Source organism: Zalophus californianus, chromosome 2, assembly GCF_009762305.2.
Source record: "Zalophus californianus isolate mZalCal1 chromosome 2, mZalCal1.pri.v2, whole genome shotgun sequence".
Classification (NCBI taxonomy): Eukaryota; Metazoa; Chordata; class Mammalia; order Carnivora; family Otariidae; genus Zalophus; species Zalophus californianus.
The window spans coordinates 1,368,896-1,391,588 of NC_045596.1; the positions used below are offsets into that span (position 1 = coordinate 1,368,896).

Genomic DNA, 22,693 nt, shown 5'->3' on the forward strand with positions numbered 1-22,693 from the left:
AGGACACAACTCGGGACCATCCCGAGGGCAAGGTATGGGGCAAGGGGTGCAGAGCTCCCCCCTGCCCAGCACCCAGACGTGCTCCCCAACCTGGGAGCCCTCCAGATCCCCCCACCCCCTGGGCAGGGGATTTATGGAGGTTCTACTGCCCAGGTGCGACTGATGAGCTCACTGGCCACTGAGATTGACTGCCTCTCCATCCCCTCTCTGTCCCTGGCAGGGGTGTGGGGGTGGGGGACTTAAAGTCCAACCCACTAAGCCCGGTGTGGTCATTCTGTCCACTGCCCCATCCAGAAGCCCACTAGGGGCCCCCCACTCCCAGTCCTCTCATTAGCCCACAAAAGACATTCTTAGCACTCTGGGGATTGCAAGGGTCTTAGGAACTATGTGCCAGGAAGCAAGGACAAAGACTAAATATGTATTTCTTATTGTATCATAGGTAATTTTGGACGTGTTGAAAATTTTGTACATTCAAAGAGTTTTTCTTTCCTTGGGGCACCTGAGTGGCTCAGTCGGTTAAGCATCTGCCTTTGGCTCATGTCATGATCTGGGGGTCCTGGGATTGAGCCCTGCATTGGGCTCCATGCTCAGCCTTGAATCTGCTTCTCTCTCTCCCTCTGTGATCTCTCTTGCTCTCACTATCTCCCAAATAAATACAAATACTAAAAAAGATTTTTTTCCAACCTCTTATTATATTTTCAAACATGCAGACATTTAAAAAGAACTATCCAGTGAACCCTCATAATATCCACTACTTAGATTCTATAAGGAGCATTTCTGCTATATTTGCTTTGCTACATGTCTGTCCATCTAAGAAAAGTTATTACAAATTCTTATTATGTTAAATGAAAGATAAAAACGTGTTCTATATTATTTTGATGTGAATTATTATTTAATTTTAATTCCAGTATAGTTAACGTAGTGTCATATTAGTTTCAGGTGTACAGTACAGTGACTCAGCACTTCTGAACAACACCCAGTTCTCACTGAGACAAGGGCCTTCCTTAATCCCCATTCCCTATTTCCCCCATCCCCCCACCTCCCTCTGGTCACCATCACGTGTTTTCTACAGTTAAGAGTCTGTTTCTTGGTCTGTCTCCTTTTTCCCTTTGTTCATTTGTTTTGTTTCTTTAATTCCACATATGAGTGAATCATACGGTATTTGTCCTTCTCTGACCGACTTATTTCACTTAGCGTAATATTCTCTAGCTCCATCCATGTCATTGCAAATGGCAAGATTTCATTCTTTTTCATGGCTGAGTACTATTCCACTGTACGCATGTATGTATGTATATGTCACATCTTTTTGATGGACACTTGGGCTGCTTCCATATCTTGGCTGTTGTTAAATAATGATACCATAAGCTTAAGGGTGCATGTATTCCTTTGAATTAGTATTTTGTATTCTTTGCATAAATAACCAGTAGTGCAATTGCTGGGTCACAGGGTAACTCTATTTTTAACTTTTTGAGGAACCTCCACACTGTTTTCCAGAGTGGTTGCACCAGTTTATGTTCCCACCAACAGCACACGAAGGCTCCTTTTTCTGCACATCCTCACCAACATCTCGTTTCTTGTGTTGTTGATTTTAGCCATTCTGACAGGTGTGAGGTGGTATCTCATTGTAGTTTCGATTTGCATCTCCCTGATGATGAGAGATGTTGAGCATCTTATCTTTTCATGTGTCTGGACTTTAATTTAATTCGTAGGGAGTTTATAAGCTATTTGTGGTAACAACACATCCCATCTGACCACACTGCATAAATCACTTTTCTTATTTTAAATTATAAAAAGTAATTATACTTGCAAAAAAAAATCAAACGATCTAAAGCACAGAGGGAAAGTGCCCCTCACTCTTGGGGCACAAGGCCACACAGCTGGTGCTTTGGACCCTGCCTCCGCACCTCCCATTCCCAGGAGGAATCACTGCTGGAGAGCTCAATTTAAGAGATTATAAAAACTAAAACTTACCATGCTTCCAGCTGCCATCTTTACCAAAAAACTGCAGCACTGTTCGCACAAAGTCCTTAGCATTAAAACAAACAACAGGACATTTACATTTCAGCATTTGAAACAGCACTTTCCTGGAAGATAAAAAGAAATTCACTGATTCAGACATTGATTTAGAACTTCTGACCTTGGAAAAAATATCTATTGCTCTACTGACAGGTGTCACTTGCTAATACTACCTTGTAGACATTCTTCTTCTAGGAGCCTTCCGTGGATTAACCTGAATCCTGTGGGAAGGTGTTACTTCTCTGCACTTACAGATGATGAAGCTGAGACAGGCCCCACAGCTGTTCAGAGCCCATCCCTGGGAGAAGTCGCATTACTGCAGACTAAGCCCGGCGGTCCTGAGCAGAGCACACACACTCTGGACTCCTTACAGGCTCCCCAGCATGGCTCTCCAGCGTGCTCTCCCAGCACGCGCTCCCAACACGCTGCCCTCCGCTCACACTGAATTGTCTTTCCTCCACCAGCACACGGTGCCACGTCCTCCCACAGTCTGGGCCATGCCATATGCTGCATTCTTGCCTGCAATTCCCCTCCCACGATTTCTGCAAACTGCCCCTTTCTCCAGGCGGGGAGTTTCCCCTCCTCTCTACTCCTGTCCATGTACCAGCTGCAGGCAGGACCACATTTGTACCGTAATTTGCCTTGAAAGTAGGCTCACCCCATTGCTCTGTGAGCTCCTTGGATATGGGATTCATAAGAGTCGGCATTTACTGAACACTTACCATTACGACATCATGCTAAACACTTCAAAGGACTGTTACACTGAAATCTCAGCACAACCCTGTTAGGCAGGCACCAGATCCACTTTACAGATAAGGAAGTTGAGGCTCAGAGTGGCTAAACGATTTTCCCAGCAAGACCCTATCTTGCTGCTGCCAGGGCCCGCACTGTAAGTCTTCCTTTATAGGAACTCTCTATTCATACATTAACGAGGGTCTTCCACACAGGGTCAACAGAGAGTTAGATTCTGCTCAGCTTGCTGCACAGACATTTGCATTTTCTTGCGTGGCTTCACATGGGTTTCCCTGGAAGAGGGGGCCCAGCTGGTCGGGAGGACAGAGGGCCAGCAGCACCGTGTCAGGTCTTGGCTCTGTGGACTGGGGAGGGCGCAGGGAGGAGAGAAGGGGAGAGGGGCTGGGAGCTTACGGGGGAGAAGAGCTGCACTTCCACGCTGACGCCCTTACTTGTTGCAGACGCCAAGTCCCTACTAAGGTCACCTAAGAACTGCAGGATCTCCCACTAGTAAGAGATGCAGGCTAGAGGGTTTCTAACTTAAGGTATGACAAACAACAAAAAGAGCATCTTGTAAGACAAAGTGACTGAAACACAGTGTGTTTTGTAAGTCAGTTACAGAAGTCAGTTGTGTCACGTTTGTAAACAAAAAGGCAGCCAGAATATAAAAAAGGTAGACTTGGGTCTAAAAGAGGAGGCTTGAGTCTCAAGACTGACTTAGGGCTATTTCTCTGAGTCTCAGTTTTGTCATCTATAAAATGGAACTAATAAGACCCAACACATACAGTTAATGTGAAGATGAAGAGAGCACGTGTGTGTAAGAAGACCTTGCACAGGTGTGCAATAAATGGTATTCGGTATGCTTTGTGCAAAAAAGTTATTTATGTTTTCATTTAAATGTGATTTATTTAAATTCATTTTAAATCTCAAACATACTAACATAGAATTGGGATTATTACTTCCAATTTTATGGTATGTGAGGCCATGTCTTCATATAATTGTCTTGGAACTTATAAAAATTAAACGTTAATACTCATTTGTTCAAAAGTAACAATAAGTATTTGTGAAGCACATACTCTGTCACATTGTTCTTGGCTTGTGGAGACAGAGGAATGAGCAAGACATAAAAACCCCTGGCTCGGGGCACTCAGAGACAGACACACAGGGCGATGGGGCGGGGAGGGGGCACGCTATACACAGTGGGCAGGGAAGGCCTTCTGACCATGCTCTAACACCTCAGGGAAGACTTGAAGTGTAAGGTGAACAAAAGGCCTCGTTGAAGGAGGAAAGTTCTCTATAGAAAATTTTACCCAATATGTGTGGAAGAAATGATAGACACAGAAAAATCACCATCTTCCAGACATACGGAAAAACTGATTTCGATGACCACTGAGGGGACGTTCAGTGGGGACATTCACAATGGAGGGAGCATGCTGACACCGCCTAGCCCACAGCTCCACTGGAGTGTCACGGATGTGAGGACAACACAACTGCATCGCAGAAGGTAGCCGGATCGAGTGCAGGGCACCCAGCTAAACACGATGTTCAGAAAAACAGTGAATAATTTTTATATGAAAAAAAATATATTTTTTAGAGATGTATGCCTGTAGTGTAAGAATGTCTCTTCTAACACTTGGGACGTAGTTATACTAAAAAATTGTTTATCTGGGATCCAAACTTAGCACCCTGCATTTTTATTTGCTAAATCTGACCATCCAACTGTGTGTGATGGGGTATGAAGCAGACAGCACCACCCAGGGAAGTACCCTTGTGAAAAAAGCTGGAGCTGGATAATGGAGTTCGTAGAACGAAGCTCCAGCTTACAGAAAGTATGGAGGAAAGGGGAACAAGGTAAAGAACCCCACAATCACAAAACAGATAAGCCCAGGACATGGGACCTCCTGCAAGATGGGGTCAGAGGTCGGAGGATGCTCTTAGTAGAAGAGGGAGGAGAGACAAGGAATGGCATGCGTGACCTTGTTGGTCCTGATCCCAGTAGATCAAGTGCAGAAACAATTTTAAAAATAATCAGGTAAGGGGTGCCTGGGTGGCTCAGTTGTTAAGCGTCGGCCCTCGGCTCGGGTCATGGTCCCAGGGTCCTGGGATCAAGCCCCGCATCGGGCTCCCTGCTCTGTGGGAAGCCTGCTTCTCCTTCTCCCACTCCCCCTGCTTGTGTTCCCTCTCTCGCTGTGTCTCTGTCAAATAAATTAAAATTAAAAAAAAAATAAAAAATAAAAACAATCAGGTAACTTCAAATGTGGACTGAGTATTAAATTTGCTAAGTTTGAGAATGGCATTGTGGCCAGGTGTCTTAGAGCTGCATCCTGAGCCCTGTGAACTAAAAACGACATGTCCGGGATTTTCCCCTAATCCTAGCTCCCTACCCCTCTCCTCAAAAAGGGGCAGATGAAGGAAGCATGGAAAAACCTTTGGTTTGAGTGGGTGTGTATATAGGACTCATTACACTACACTCTCTACTTTCATGTTTTCATAATTTGCTTTGTGTGTGTTGGGGGGATATGGTTTAGAGGAATGGGTAGCACATCCTGCAGATACCTGGGAGCACACGGCAGGGGAGGAAGAGTGTGGTACAAGGAAGACCCCCGGGTAGATCAAGAAGGCTGGTGTGCAGTGGGAGCAGGGGAAGAGGAGTTCCCAGGCCTGGTGAGGGCCACGCGCAGACCTGCGGGCATCATCGGGAGCTGTTTGCAGGGCTCCGAGCAGGGAGCGTTGTGACCTGACTTAGTGCTCAGACCCTCTCTGGGAGCCGTGCGGAAAATAGGCTGGGGGCAGGTGGAGGCAGGCGGCCCTCAGGAAGCCCCTGCTTGGTTCGGTCAGGAGGTGAAGGCCTGAACCAAATGGCAGCCGCAGAAGGGAAGAGAGGTCAGCTTCTAGCTGTATTTTGAAGGCAGAGCCAATGGGATATACTAAGAGCTTGGATGAAAGGAAGAGGGAAGTTAAAGATTATGCCAGGACCCTTGGCCTGAGCTCACGGAGAGCAAATGCTGACATTAACCCTGACAGCAAAGCCTGTTGGAGGCAGGTTTCGGGAAGACAGGAGTTCAGTTTTGCACTTGTTGAGGCCCTAGTGACTATCAGATGTCCAAGTAAAGAGCACTGAGTAAGATATATACATCCAGAATTCAGAAAAGGCCACCCAAATATTAGGGCTCTGTTCTCACAGAGATCTTCCATAGAATAGACCTGCCTACTTGTTCTTTCAGAAGAAAATTAGGTAAAAATAAGGCTATGGGTTTCTTGTGAGCAGGCTGCTCTATTAGTCAAACGTTGTCCCATTCTCACCAAAATTTACTGCAGTATAAGTACCTGATGTTAAGCTTATGATTGTTCAGGCATCCATTTCAAAAGACATCCATACTGCCTGCTGCATGATAAGCCACCAGCGAAACGCCCATGCAAGGAACAGGGCCACCCCCATCCATGCAGCTTCCCTTCCAGACAGGCCGGGGGCACCTAGACACCTGACCTGTGAGTGATCCTTTCCCTTCCTGCACCCTAACTCCCACTTTTATGATTTCTATTAGCAATAAAGAGTGAAACCTTGAAACTGCCAGCCCCCCATCCTCAGACCATAATAAAGGCTGAGCCTCAGGCCTGTGCCCTCTCTTTCTGTAGCTACGACTTTGCTGTGTGGCCCCCCGGTGTGGTGTGTACCCTCCAGGACCTGTGAGTAATGAATCTTGTTCCTCAAAGTTCCCTGATGGCTTTTGCTGAATTGTGTCCTGTGATCCTAGGAACTCTAACGGTTGGTCCAGCCATAACACTGGCCTCTGGCATTCCTCGCTGGGACAACACACACGCAGCAACGGCCGACAACTCCCCCACAGCCCAGTGAGACTGTAGGAGGCCAACGGGGCCAGGCCTAGGCACCACCTGCTCACCCCTGAGCCTCCGTGAATGCCTCTTCAGGACAGCAGCTTCAGGGAGATCCTGCCAGGCAGCAAAGGGGCTGGGACTCCGAGGGCTGGGTGGGCAGGAAGTGGATGTCCCCACCCAAGGCAGAAACCAGAGTCAGGCTGACAACACGGCAGAAGAGCTGTAACGAGGGCAGGGGCTGGAACCCCCAGCAGGACTTTTCAGGATCGCTACAGGGCAGCTCAAGCATCCCTGCTCGATCTAAAACTGTCCAATTCTAAAGGGCAGGTCCAAGTGAGGTGTGTCTTAACTATTTCCACAGAATGAAGCTATGAAATTAGGTGGTACTGAGGACAATTTACTTTTTGAATTTAATTTACTTTAATTTTCTAATGCTGTGAGTGAGTGAGATGAGGAAAATCGTCTGGGACTGTGGTCACGACAGTGGATCTTCAGGCCTTGGGATGAAGCTTTTCTTACCAACTTCTCACTGAGATGTTGATTCAAATCCTGGAGGGGCTCCCATGGAAGGATGGAGCCTTCATTCCAGAAGCTCTTTGGGGGAAAGCAGGCTACTGTGTGCAGAGCTGTCATTTAGATCCATTTTATTTTCATGTGCCTGTACAAAACGTCTAAAAGTTTAAATAATTAAAGTTGGAGCTTGGGAGACTCTAATTGGACTCAACGAAGCAGACATGTAAGTAGGAAGTAAGGCAGTGGGAGGAGATTTCTGACCTGGCAAACTGATTATATGCCTCTTGCTCTTGGCCCCCAGTAAAGGAGTGCTCTGTTTGGAGGTAGATATACTGATCACGGAGTGTGGCGCCTTCCCCCAGGACACTGTCAGAGGCTGAGACATCCAGAGGACCACTGCCGTCTACACGACTCTGCAGTAACATTGCAATTCCTTTAACAGAGGGAAACAGAGCCTGTGAATACAAATACAGTTTCAAAATTAAACACAGTGTATTTATTCAAGAAAGGTATGTTTTATAATTAAACAGAGAGAAAAGGCCTACAATTAAATTTGTAAATAAATAGCTCTTTTAATGACAGTCAAGGCCAAAAGCCAAACCCATGATCTTACTCTCCAAATCTGGACTCCTCCCTATTCAACATCATAACAGAAGTCTTAGCTAGAGTAACATAATGGGAAAAAGAAATAAAAGGCATATAGATCAGAAACGAAGAACTATATTGTCTCTATTTACAGATGACACAAATGTCTGCATAGAAAACCAAAGGGAATTTACAAAAAACTTCCTGGAACCAATATGTGAGTTTAGTTAAGGTTGCAAGATACGAGATTAAAACACAAAATCAATTGTATTTCTATGTACTCTCAATGAACATGTAAAAATGATCTTTTTTTAAAAACAATGTGTTTACCAGGGGTGCCTGGGTAGCTCAGGTGGTTAAGCATCTGACTCTTGATTTTGGCTCAGGTAATTGTCTCAGGGTTGTGAGACTGAGCCCTGCATCAGGCTCCATGCTGGGTGTGGAACCTGCTTAGGATTCTTTCTCCACCTCTCCCTCTGCCCCTGCCCGCCCCCCCTGCCGCCACCGACTCTCTCTCCCTTTTTTCCTTATTCTATTCTAAAAAAATAAATAAAAAATAAATGAAAATGAAAGTAAAAATAAAAAGATGCATTACCATTTATAATAACCATTCCAAAAAATGAAATACTTAAATAGAAATCAACAAAACACGTACAGGATCTGTATGCTACACTACATGACAAGTACTGGTGAAAGAAGCCAAAGAAGACCTAACTAACAGAGACACACCACACTTGAGGACCACAAAACTCCTAACAGGAATGTCAGTTCTCCCAAGTTAATCTGTAGAACCTAAATCAATAAACCCCAAGTATAAGAAACATTTAGAACAGCACACCAATCACATGCTATAAACCAACGATAAAGGGAAAACCTTAAAAGAAGGGGCGAGGGCAGGGGCCAGGCAGGTGGGAGAGGGGCGTTACCCAGAGATCAAGAGAAGCGAGACAGCAGATGTCCAGTGGGAAACAAAGCAAGCTAGAAGACAGAAGACATCTTCCAACTGTTGAAAGAAAAAAAAAAAACTATTGACTTATAACCCTTTAGTGAGCAAAAATATCTTTCAAAAATGACAGGTAAAGCAAGATTTGTATACCACACAGAAAACTACAAAACACTGCTAAAAGAAACTAAAGGTGTAAGTAAATGAAGGGACACCCCTGTTCATGGGCCCGAAAACTCAGTACTGTTAAGATGGCAAAACTAAAGTTCATCTATAGACTCAACACAATCTGCATCAGAATCTCAGCTGCGTGCCTGAAGGAATTGAAAAGCTGATGCTAACATTTATATGGAAGTGCAAAGTAACCAGAATACCCAAACCAATCTTGAAAAACACAAAGTTAGAAGACACACTCCAAGACCCTTTGGTACTGGCATCTGGATAGACATATAGATCAAAGGAAAGAACTGAGTGTCCTTATATTTACAGTCAATTGAGTTTTGAGAAAAGTGCCAAGAAAATTCAATGGGGACAGAAGAGTCTTATCAACAGTGTTTGGAAAGCTGGTATCAACACACAAGAGGCAGGTTTGTGCCCCTTATCTCACACCACAACAAAAATTAACTCAAAGTCAGCCACAGATTTTAATGTAAGAGCAAAAACATAAATTCTTAGAAGAAAACAGAAGTAAATCTTCAAGACCTGGGATAGGCAAAGCATTCTTAAATATAACAACAAAGGTGCAAGCAATACAAAAAAAATTGATAGAATTCATCAGATTTAAAAAATTTTGTGCTTCAAAAGACACCTGTAAGAAATTGAAAAAAATAAGCCACAGATTTGGAGAACTACAGATCACAGATCAGACAAGGGACTCATATCAGAATATAGAAAGAAGGCTTACAGATCCAAAATAAGACACAAATAACCCGATTTAAAAATGGGCAAAAGATCTGAACAGACATTTCACCACAGAAGATACAAAAATGGGACTAAGCACATGAGAAGATGCTCAATGTAATTAGTTACTAGGGAAATACAATTTAGAGCCACAGTGAAATACCACTTCACATCCACTAGAATGGCTAAAACCAGATAGTCAACAAGGATTGGCAAGGAGGTGGAGGGCTTGGAACTCTTGTGTGTTGCTGCTGGAATGCAAAAAGGCATACCCACTCTGGAAAACATTTTGGCAGTTTCCTAAAAATCTGAAGAGAACTATGCATTATCAGTCACTCAGCACTGTGGGGAGGGGAGGGTGGGCTTCAAATCTTATTCCTAGCTCTCCTATCAAAATCAGACACAAAGAAAATGGGGTTCTTTTATGGTGCCAAAGAAACAAACAAAACCCAACACTGTTCACTAACCTGCTCAGCTCTTAGCTGGGTCGAACCGTCCTCATACATCAGTGTTACCACCACGGCCACTGCCTGTTGGAGCATTTCAACCAGTTGGCTTTTCTCCAAATCATCCAAATACCTAACGTCACAAAAATGGTTTTCGCATGCTCTTGCGTTCCCACAGTTTAGGTGGGCTTCAACCTCATCAGCATTTTCTTCCAATGCCACATGTTTATTTGTTTTCCCTGAAAAATGACATGTACCATGTTTTCTTTTAAGATTCACAGGCATTTCTTTTTTTTCATTATTTTTATTTTCCTTTAGGAAATGCGTTCTTTTAGACTCCGTTTTCTGTAGGACTGCAGCCTCTTGGTTACACTGTGGAATGAAACAACTGGGAGGAGCCAATGAGCTGACGTTCTTCTGGTTTTGGTCGGCAGAGGGCTGATCTGGGAGTCTGATACTGGAGGACGGAGGACAGAGGTTGATGGATGAGCCTGACGTCTGGCTTGTAGAAGAACTCAGATTCTGTAGAAAAATGTGAAATGTTTCACAAGAATATGGAATCCTAAGACAGATCTAACCAAACTAATCTCTGGTAAACCTCATCTAAGGTCAAGTGGGGACACAGCTTCACATTATCTAGGATCAAACTTTCTAATGAAACTATATAGTAGCTTCTAGAGCAGTAATTTTTCTCAACCCAGGTAGGAGTGCATATCTGAATCACGGGCTGGAATAGGGAGGAGTCCACAAGTCTCCAACCATACCCGATGCGTGCAATGACAGATGCCATGGGTGGGAGTATGTTACAAATGCGCCTTACGCTCAAGATGAATAATTTAACTTCCAGGTAAAGGCCATTTACAGAGAAAATGAAATCACCACAACTATTTGATAATATGTTCATCTATTTACTAAAATTTTTTAAAAATATAGCTCAACAGCAATCCTCTTCCCATCTTGATCTAGTACTGTGCAATATTCATTCATAAATTCACAAACTGAGGGTAAAAAAAGAATCTCTACCCATCTCATTACTGGATTCATTTAGAATAAAACGTATTTTTAATGTTTATTTTTCAGATTTGTGATATATTTATTTTGTTTTGAACAAATGTATATTAATAGTACTTTAAAAATAATTTTGGAGGAAAATTTTTCAGTATTTGGCATATGGTCACAGAAAATTTAAGTTTATACTCATATTTTTATTACAGAGACATATTATATGGTTTCAAGAAAAGACTTCCAAGCATAAAATTATATTATGTTAATAATTTTGCAGAAGAAGATACAAGAAAAGGAGTTCAAGGAGCAAAAGGGAAATACAAAAATTTAGATTGCTGAAGAATACCTTGCTCATGTTGTTTTTTAAAGGGATGCTTGTGGGTATTAAGTTACCAGAGTACAGTATTTAGATTTTAGTGGTTATATTTTAATGATGATGTAATCATTTTTAAAATGTCAATACACCAGAAATTGTGTCCTGTGAAACATTTTAAATTTGTTATGAATATTTTAAATGTCAACTTAAAAATATGTCATGAGGTATACCGCTTTTCAAAATTCTTTTGCGAGAAAGGAAGCAAAACGTTGGTGAGCCGGCTCTCTACCTCCGTGATGGGAGGGACACAGCCAGAGTGGCACTGAGAGAAAATCTCCACTCACTCACAAAGTGAGTGAGCACCCTGTGTTCCTGACATGGCTGTGGGACTCGCCTCTCCCCCAACGTCAGGGCAACCCAGGACCCTGGGCGGGTCCTGCCATCCCCACTTTACTACAGGGAGTTTCAGTTAGACTGAGTTAGGCTGGACTTTGAACACACGTAGTTTTTGCCCCCAAGTCTAATCTCTCGGCCACTGTGTCTCCCCTACCAGGTCTTTGGTGAGAGGACATCTTCTTTCCCCTCCCCTCAGGCCCACACCACACAGCTCACCCACTGAGAGTTGTGTCCCCTTCCTTCTGGAACTGTTCTGTGTTTCAGCTGTCCCAGAGCCCCAGCTTTCTCCCTAAACACGTCTGCCAAGTCCTCCCCCATTCTTTAAAGGTGGGGCTCCTAATCATCCTGTAGATGTCGACTCAGGCATAATTTTCACACTTCAGGAAGACTCCCAGACCACGCTCCCCACCACCCAGAAAAAAAACGAAACAAGACAGCACAAAAACTGGGTGAGTGGTCTCGCCTACTGTTATTGGGACTGACCCCTACCATGTATGGCACCTAATGCACCGTCCTGTAGGGTCGCACTTCTCTGTCTTCCCCTCCCCAATCAAGCAAGTTCAACCGTAGGCTCCTGGAGTAGAACTCTGTTCTTGATTTTCTGAAGTGTGGTAGCCACAGTGCCTAGCATACAGTAGATACTTAGTAAGTATGTGTTGAACGAGTGAAAGTTATCTATTTTGAATTAATCATATTTGAAATGATTTACCCTTTTTTCCAGTGATTGATTCTTCCCATTTTCAAGAAGTACTGAATACTTAATACGGGAATTGTTTACCACTTCTGCAGCTTTTAAAAACACAAAAAGAAAGCATTAAAGAAACATTGAATCTAAGTAATATAATTAGCTAAACATTGAAAGTGGCCTCTACAAACATGCTACTTACTCGTTATTTACTTACGTAAAACAGTGTAAAAACATTCATACCCAAAATGTATACTACCATTGCAATAAACATTTATGTAACATATCTTCAAATTAACTGGAGACAGATCCACGTAATCATGACATGTTTATCAGAAAGTATTAGTTGGTGTCTCCATTGAATACTGGAGTCCGAAAACCCAAGTTCAATATTTTACGGAAACCTTGAAAGTACTAAAGGTTTGCGGAGATTCCTATAATGCATAATATTGCAATGGAACAATTAGAAGTTCAGTAAAACACCATTAATACAAACCTCTCTTTTAAATTTTGTTTTAATTTTAATAAGCCTGGGCTGAACAGTAAGTGATGTAACCCACATTCAACCCCAGGCAACATGACTCAGGTGTTTGTGCTCATAACCACTGTGATTTATGTTCCCTCCACAGCAACAATAACAACCAAGGAATGCAAACAGGGGAAATCTTTACAGTAGAAAGAACTTAGGATAATTTAACAAAAAGGCACGAGGCACTCGATGAAAACTTAAAATCTCACAAAATGCATAAAACTTGATCTATACAAATGGAAGGACATAGCATCCAGGTATGCATAAAATGTTCAATTCTTCCAAAAATAAATTTAATGCAATTCCACTTAGAGACCGTACAGTGTTCTTTTAATTGAAAAAATGTCAAAGTACATATGAAATACTAAATATCTGAAAACAGACACAGAAGGTAAGTTAAAAACCAATAAAAGCCTTGCCTTGCTGGATTATCAGAACATACTATTCAACCACCAAATCAAATCCACATTGTATTCGAATAGGAAGAGTCAAAAGATTTCTGGAACAGAATAGACAATCCAGAAACTGACCCATGGCTTTATGAGTCTCTACTACAGAACAAAGATGGCATCTCAATTCAGTAGAAAACAACAGATTAATAAATAGGGATAGCAGCACTGCTTCTGAAGAACAGAACACTGAGAAAACCATTTGGAACAAAAATGATAAAGGGCTAATACCTGTATTATACAACAAATCCTTAAACACTGGCAAAAAAAAAGAATTCAATTTAAAAAATGAGCAAAAGATAGGAAGAAGTGGTACACAAATTAGCAAATCCAAAAAGCAAATAAACATGATATAATACTCAAACTTACTAGTGGTCAGGGAAATGCAAACTAAATACAACTGGAGGTGGAAGGAAGAGGTCGTTTCAGGCATTGCTGGTAAAAATGTGAATAGCTAGAATCTTCTTAGAAAGTAAACTGTCAACACCTATTAAAATTAAAAATACAAGCATCACCCTTGAGAGTTGAGAAGAGGAGTGCCCTAAAGGGAGCAAAGATGAGCTTCCAGGGTGCTGATGTTCTGTTTCTTGATCTGCATGAAGGTTACAGGAGTGTTCAGTTTGTGAAATGTTGTTATAAACTCAGAATATATGTGTTTTGTGTATAGAGTGTGTGTGTGTGTACCCTCAATAAAAACAGAGATATAACTGTATAAATCATCTAACCAAACAACCTCACTACTGGCAGTTTCATAGACATATACGCAACAGTAAATAGGTCTAAACCAAGACATCTATTGCAGTATTGCTTTATGGCAAAGGACTGAAAACAAAGCAGATACCAATCAAGAAAAGAAGATGATGAATAAATTATGGAACATGTACACCACGAAGCACACAGTCACTGAAATGAATGACTTAGAGCTTTATTAGCTGCCTCGAAGATGCAGAAATCTGTGAAAATATCTCATTTTTGCAACCCATGACCAAATCTCCCCATTTTTGTATACGAGTGTGTTATACACACCTACTGGCACAGGCCTGGTCCCCAGGAGGCTGACTCTGAGGTGGTTTGCATTTGAAATGTTACTGGGGAGTGCTCTCAGGATCAGCGTGTACAGGAGCACGACAGGAGGACCAGACCACAATGCAGTCACTACAAAGGCCTGCTTGGGACTGGAAGGCCTGTGGAGTTAGCCCCCATTGGGTCAAGGGAGCGCGACTTTATATGCCAGCACCAAGCAGTCATTGGATCGGCTGCCCCTGGGAAAGGAGTGTGCAGCTGAGGCAGCCACCAGGAGTGGCTGTGTGGTGAGCAGACAGACAGACTCCCACAGGTGGGGGTGACAAATGGCTTAGTACTAGTACGGGAACCTGGGCATCCACAGGGCTCACTGCAGTCCTCTGCTGCTCGGCACTACACTGCATTGCTCCCAGCCACTTGCTGCAGATACGTTTCAGAAAGTAGCCCCTTCAGGGTTCTGGTGGGCCTCTTGCTGGAAGCAGCTTTTAAAAGGAAGTTAATGGGATGAACTGCATCCCCTGGTCACTGCAGCTGGTCTCAAAGCTACAGATGAGATTCGTGTCCCTCCTCTAATGCACATTCTAGAATCCCCTCACCCTGGCTTAGCACCTCTGTTGGTCTAGGTGGCTTACCTGATTGATGGAGTTACACAAACCCCTCATCCCTGAGAGGTGTAAGCCCCTGGCCACCACAGTCACCGCACTGAGATTTGGACAGAGGACAGCGGTGACTAGTCCTATCACCCGGGTACCAAATATATGCTTCCCTGCACCATCATGTAACAGTCCTGACTTCTGATGACCAGGACACACCCCAAACAGGATGCAGATTACATGCTGTGCCTGCCAGTCCCTTGGCATAAGGCTATTGAAAGGACAGGGCAGGAGCTGCAGCTTCAAATTAAATGGTATTCTTCCCATGCCCCCGGTGGGCTTCCCCTTTGTCAGTCAAGACTCATTCTGCAGAACCCAGAAGTGTTGGGGGAGAGACAGATTTTTACCAACTGGAGCACTGGGAGTGACAATAAGCAGGACCACTCCCACATCGCCCTTTTGGTTTTAGACCCCTTAATTGTACATACTGGGGACACCGCAACCTGGAGGTGGCTCCTCCACGCTGTGCAAGCTGCACCTGCTACAGGCCATTCCTCCGTCGGGGTGGTGTTGCTGGGTGTGTGGCTGAGGGAACCCTTGGGTCCCATAATCATGTGCCTGCTTTAGCTCCCTTCCTGTAGAGTGTGTCCCCACGTCCAATGCAATGCTTGTGGTACTGTCAGTGGATCACTGAAGCCCTACAAACGGGAAAGGGAAAGCCAGGCCTGGAACATGTCAATTCCAATCAAGATAGGTCACTGCACCTTTAGGGGAACGAGGGGTTCAGTGTCGTCAACTTGTGACCAAGTGACTGTTTCCTCAAAGGATGGTATTACTAGGGTCTCGGTGTTTGGTCTGCTGTTGGAAGCCTGGACACTCAGCAGAGGCAGTAACTAGATCAGCCCTGGTGAGTGGGTGTGCATGTGGTTGGGTCCACGTGTGGTCTTCACCCCAGCCCATGGCCACTCCACTAAAGAGCCGCAGGTGCTTGTACTGGGACAGCAGGTGACAGGCTAGCCAAGTCATTCTCACTGTTTATTCCTTCAACACTCTACCTCAGGGAGCTGCTCTGTGTCTGCCTTTACTGTGTTCATTCTTTACTCCTTGGTAGCTAATCCCCTTACTAGCTAACATGCAGTACCTTTCCCTGTTCAAATTTCCTATGGTTTGTTTCACCTGACTGGTGCATGTCTTACAGGCTTCCTCAACAGGCCCACTACTTCTTGGTGAGGCTGTTGACTTAATGGCCAGGACGGAAGGAGGCAGAAGTTCCTCCTTCTGGAAAAAGCATCCTTCACGGTCTTCAGCAATGGCAGGAGGATGGGACACTAGCTTTTAACAGAGAAGTAGCCACTTCTGCAGGTCCCAGAGGCATCTGGGATTCAGGATTTGAATGTGCCAATCAGGTAATCCCAGGCCAGATCTCAGGGTCTGGTCCCCTTCTGATCAAGGCCCTGACCTTGAGGTAGCACACCTGCCTGGGCTGAGAAGCCAACCTTCTCTAGAGCTCTCCAGTCTCAGGACTAAGCACTGGTCTGTGGCTGTGAGTGGTCTCTTTTTACGCTACCAGGGAAGACCCCTGGTTACATTTAGCCTTTAAACGCTAATTAATCACCCTCACCCCATGTCTTTTTCCAAAGGACTTATTATTCCTAGCCACAGCTGCCAATTCCATTGTTTGCCACTGCCCTGTACTTTTCAAGTACCCAGTAAATCCCAGCAGTCAGGGCAGCGGCTTCCACTGGTATGCCACACCACCCACCCCCAGTCCAAGCTGGAACTCACTGCTACCAGTCCTATTCTGCCTACCACCTGTGAAGGTCATCAGTGCATCTGCCTAAGGATGACCAAACTCCAAAACGCCACGTGTGCCCTCTCAGACCGCTTCTGGCACCAACTGCAGCAGATCTGGTTCCTGGGAACCAGACTGAGCTTCGCCCACAGGAAATTTATGGGGGGACCCAAGGACTGAGTGAAGGGGAGGCTCCGTCACAAGGAAGGCCTCAGCCAATCCCACTGGAAGCAAGGAGGGGTCTGGATGGCACAGCACAGCCACACATGCGGGCTAGAATTACAATCACAGAAAGAAATGGGACAAAAACATAAAAGGGACATACTAAGTTTGTTACCAGCTTGGTTAGCAACAAGGAGAGAGGGTTCAACAAAGCAAAAGGCTGAACCAAGAAAACAATGTGCAGATGAACCCTTTCACGTGCCTGTGGGTATAAGCATGTAAGAAAATATTTTTAAATGTTTTTTTTTAGATTTTATTTATTTATTTGACAGAGTGAGAGCAGGAACACAAGCAGGGGGAGTGGGAGAGGGAGAAGCAGGCTTCCCGCGGAGCACGGAACCCGATGTGGGGCTCGATCCCAGGACCCTGGGATCATGACCTGAGTCGAAGGCAGACACTTAATGACTGAGGCCACCCAGGCGCCCCTAAATGTGGGATTATGAACTCTATGTTTTTGGCTTTGTTTAAAAGAATTTCCCAAGTATTACCAAAAAAAGAGACCTCCCAAAAATATTGAGGAAAATATTTACAACATATATAATAGACAAGTCCTTCACAGGGCGCCTAGGTGGCTCAGTTGTTAAGTGTCTGCCTTTGGCTCAGGTCATGATCTTGGAGTCCTGGGATCCAGCAGGGAGCCTGCTTCTCCCTCTCCCTCTGCTGCTCCCCCTGCTTGTGTTCTGTCAAATAAATAAAATCTTTAAAAAAAAGTCCTTCACATATATGTATTGTGTGTAGAAAGCTCTTACAAATCAGTGGGAGAATAAACAGGTGAGTCCACCTGTGGCCAAATTCAAGGAGAGAACAGCATACCTCGCCTCAGAGAGCTCAAAGCACACCAACAGTTACAGCGTCATACAAACAACCAGAAGTACCTCAGCACGCTCAACTGAGCTGCAAATGAATCCAATAAGGCACACTGGTAGCAGAAGTATTTTGAGCGAGGGGCACCTGGGTGACTCAGTTGGGCATCCGACTCTTGATTTTGGCTTAGGTCATGTTCTCGGGATCCTGAGATGGAGTCCCACATTGGGCTCCCACACTCAGTGGGGGGTGGGGGGGTCTGCTGCCCCTCTCCCTCTGCCCCGCCCCACACTCGTGCTCTAATAGTCTTTAAAAAAAAAAGTAGAGAGAGCACGAGCAGGGTGGGCAGGTCAGTGGGAGAGGGAGAAGCAGGCTCCCCGCTGAGCAGGGAGCCTGAAAAGACAAGGGGTTCAATCCCAGGACCCTGGGATCACGACCTGAGCTGAAGGCAGACACTTAACCAACTAAGCCACCCAGGCGCCTCTAAAAAAAAGTATTTTGAGCAGGACCTTGTAAAATGCTGCTTTCACCACTCAGCTGAGTGGAAGAGAAAGAAAAGGGTAAGTAGAGGAGGATAATGAAAATGTGTTTGGAAGTTGCAGTCAAATCTGAATGGGGTGTAAAGTAAGAGAGGAATGATGGGGGGCAGAAGACTCAACAGGGCAGGCGGGGGTCCCTCAGAGTGAATGGGATGTTTCTGTAGGTGAATTCCGCGGCGGGCAAGGACAGGAGCTGAGGTAGTTCTAGTGAAGGCATGAGGGCAAGACAAAGGGGCAATAATGAAGGTCAACAATCAGGAAGCCACTGCCAAAATCCGTGTGAGGAGAAATGCAGGCTTGTATGAGGACAGTGGGGGCTGAAACCCAACAGCTGGCAGGGCTTGCCAAGTGACTGGATGTAAGGATTTTATGTTTATTTAACAGAAATAAAAATAATACAACATGTTTATCCATTATACTTTTGACTAGAATGAACAGAATCAAGATAGATCTGTTTGGTCTTTTAGTTTTGTTATGTCCTTGAAATCGCGAAGATTTCTACTGGATGGTGGGATAAAGACACACTTCACATTAATGAACTGGATTTTCACAAATATTTACCTTTGGGGGTCTCAAACTGTATTATTTTATAATGTCTGTAAATATATATGTATATATATATATATTTTTAACTGGAAAACCACATTCACATCTAAGTTGTTAAAATGAAAAATTTGGACAAATGTGTTATTTGATTTCTATAGCTACTCAGACAAAACAGAGGTATCTTCCAATAGCACGTGCTGACTCCTATGCATAACCCTCTACAGAGCCATTGAGTCCACTGGCAACCCTGAAGCCACCCTGCAAACTCCTTCTCCCTCAGTATTTACCCAAGGCTTTCAACAGCATTACTGAACCATCAAATGACAACGAAAATTTAAGTCAGATGAACCCACTTTTCAATCTAGTTTAAAGGTGTATGGGTTAAGGTACAAAGCTAAGCTACAGTCACAAAAGACCCAACAAGACAACAGCTTGAAGAACAAAGTTTATTTCTCTTTCATGTTCTCAACTGGCTGGACATGCTTCCTTCATGCAGCCTCTCCAGGACTGGGGTGCTTCCAACACATCGTACAATCCTCTAGGACACTGTTTTCATTTGCAGAGTTCAAAAGGAGGGTTCCTACTGGAGGGAAGGAAAGAGGCCTGCCCTGGAAATGGCACACGCCACTTGAGCGCACATCCCGCTGACAGGAACCCAGGTCACACCTGACTGAAGGAGACTGAGCCATGTAGTCTGAAGGGAAGGATAAACTTTGGTGCAGCATACAAGTAATCTCTGCCCCAAAAGGCCTCTGGAGCAACACAAAATGCCCGTGGTCAGGAAGTAGAAGACACTGCCACAAGTCAGGATGATGCCCCCCTTAAGCAGGGAGAGAGTTTTAACTGAGAAGGAAACTTCGAGGTTCTGAATGCAATGACATGGATGTCCTCTTTATCTTCATTCGTTAAACTATAGTTTCAGTTTTTGCATATTTTGTTTTCTCGCAGCAGAGGGTTTTTAAACAACGATCAATCTTGCAGCAAGACGACATACAAAGTCCATCCCTTACTGGGTGTGCATCTTTTTTTTTTTTTTAAATGTTTTATTTATTTATTCACGAGAGTCAGAGAAAGAGAGAGGCAGAGGGAGAGGGAGAAGCAGGCCCCCCGCAGAGCAGGGAGCCTGATGCGGGACTCGATCCCAGGGGATCACGACCTGAGCCGAAGGCAGACGCTTAACCATCTGAGCCACCCAGGCGCCCACTGGGTGTGCATCTTGACATCCCTCAGCCCAGCACATAAGACACCTAGACCCCGAAGTGACATAAAACACTAATGTTGTTTGGTTTTACTTGTTCGTAATAACAAATATTTGTAGTTATTCTCATTGATTTAGGAATTCAATTTTTGTATTTATTTAGTTCAAAATGGGCTTTAGAAATGAAATGCAGATTTATAGTATTTTCCTTGTAAGAGATAAGGGTCTGACACAATAACAGCTCAGCATATAACTAAAGTCCAGGAAGCAACTAGATCTTAGGTCCAGCATCATGCATCAATAACCCACCAGAAACCCAACTTAATCAAATCCATATGAAATAAGAACTAAAACTGGTGGGACTCTGTGGCAGACAGACTCCAGGGTGGTCCCAGGACCCCTGCCTCCTAGTACTCACACCCTTGAGTGCGGGTGGGACTTATTGGCTCACTCCTCACCCAGAGTACAGCAACAGTGACAGGGTGTTCGCAATCACGTTGCAGAAGACTAGGATGTCAGTCTTGCCAGAGGAAAAGCTGCCATCACGTGAAGCTGTGCCTCAGGAGAACCACGTGGGAAGGAATGGAGGGTGTGTTACAGCCAAGAGCTTGGGAGGCTCTCGGCCCAAGAGCCTACAGGGAACTGAATCTGCCAACAACCCTGTGAACTGGAAGCAAATGCCTCCCCATTCGGGCTTCAGATGAGACCCGAACCCTGGCTGACACATCTGCACTGTAGCCCAGCAAAGGATAAAGCCAAGTTGTGCCCAGACTCCTGACCCACAGAAACTGGGACGTAACAAACGTGCCATTTTTAAGTCACTAAGTTTGCAGTAACAGTGCTGTGCAGCAAAAGACAATACAGAATCTTTGTGGAAATTCCTCTATTTTTCCAAATCCAGTAACACTTGACAGAAAAATACTATCTTTTCCCATTACCTCTCAATAAATTTATGAAAACTAGAATTTTATAGGGTATTTGAAGAGCATGACAAAAGAGTTCACAAGATGGGCTGATGGCCATAAATCTTTCTCAAGACTCACACTGAAGCTACCAGAGGCATTTCACTATTCCTATCAGTACTTTTTTTTATTCCTATCAGTTTTTAAAGGGAAGTACATTTCCACTTCTGTCAAGTGCACACTGCTATTTTAGAAAGTATACAGAATAAAGGAGAAAGCTCTCTGATGTTTAAATATTTATTTTCTTTACTATCCACCCCTCATTCCCCAAAACATTTTCAACTTCTAGGTCTGTGGTCCATACACAAAACTTGCTAGCAGTTCATTTATCAGCGACTTTCTATAATGAGGCTCACGAGCAACAGATTCCTAAATATGAGCAGATCGAAATGTTTGGTGCTACTATATCCTAATCAAGAACTGCACTTACATAGCCTTTGCACTATTTGTCAATGCTCTCAATTACTTCATCACAATTACATCTCACGTATAACTTACTCTATAAAAAACGACAAATTATTAGCCCAGGCTTAAATATTAAGGCACAAACAACAACAAACTGCTTTGCTAGTAAAACAAAGAACTGGTGTTCCGAATGTCTCAGTCACACTTGTGCGCCCACGCCACTGCTGCTGCGTGACATCACGTCATAAACACACACACCTGAGAGCTCATAGCTCTCAGGCATCGAAGACACACACTGTCAAACACCCTTCTCCCATCCACCACACACAGCAAACAAGTACTACGTCCCTGTGTGTCCGAAGACCCAAGAGCTAAGGCTGAAGCGAGGGGCACTGTGAAAGAGCCCAGCTCTCTGAGGTTACTTCAAACAGTTGAAGCAGATTCTCAGGAACTCTCGGATAGAAATGCCTGGAACAAGGAAGAGAGTGTTACATTCTAAAGCAGTAAGGGCCGAGAGAATGTGCAACTTGTGAGCAAAAGCTCAGTCATCACTGAATGAGAATAAACCAAGGTGAGCCGGACTCCATTTGTCTGTAGCAAGAACCTCCCTACACAATAGAAGGTTCCTGAGAATGATTGTTTCATTGTCAAACCTTAAGAAATAATTAACATTCAAGGTAACAAAAGACAGAAAGATGCTTATATAAAAATTACTCACTCTTTTCACTCTCTCTCCAGTTCTTAGACTCCACTGAATCACCCGAGTGCACAGCAGACATAATCTTCTGTGCAGCACTGGATAGGGGTACCTTACAGAGATCAAAGCCTACAAATGCCTCATAATTTTCCATTTTCATAAATCCTAAACATAAGATAAACATAACATCCATGTATTAATTTTGAGACTTCAAAATAAGAAACACGTTATTTGAAAATGTTACAGCCAGAGGCATTCATACAAATTACTCTATTAATGACCACAGAAAATACGTAGCAGTTGCCTCCATAATTACCGATCAATAGTAAGAAGCGAGCAAGATGGTTAGAGGCTCAACTGGAATATCCTGGTAAACAGGAAACAAAGAACACATTTCTAGCTAACCAATTTTGAAGTGAGCAATCTATTCAAATACTTTCTGAGGTCTGAAACCAATGGCTGTTAAAATCTTCAAATATACAAATCTAATTACAGAAAAATTACTTTTAATGGACTTGGGTAATTATGATAGACACAAAACCTGACATCCTTTCAGGTAT

General features: G+C 43.9%; 1 protein-coding gene across 1 annotated transcript in view; it reads right to left on the reverse strand.

The window, feature by feature from the left end:
* Nucleotides 1–22,693, reverse strand: part of POLN (DNA polymerase nu) — a 144,095-nt gene that overhangs the window by 105,563 nt on the left and 15,839 nt on the right. The window contains exons 3-7 of the mRNA XM_027598346.2: nucleotides 22,155–22,298; nucleotides 12,399–12,478; nucleotides 9,994–10,494; nucleotides 7,360–7,553; nucleotides 1,972–2,084 (exon numbers count right to left, since the gene is read on the reverse strand). Of these exons, the coding sequence (XP_027454147.1) occupies nucleotides 1,972–2,084; nucleotides 7,360–7,553; nucleotides 9,994–10,494; nucleotides 12,399–12,478; nucleotides 22,155–22,293 (1,027 nt within the window). The 5' untranslated portion in view covers nucleotides 22,294–22,298. The remainder of the gene's footprint in view (nucleotides 1–1,971; nucleotides 2,085–7,359; nucleotides 7,554–9,993; nucleotides 10,495–12,398; nucleotides 12,479–22,154; nucleotides 22,299–22,693) is intronic.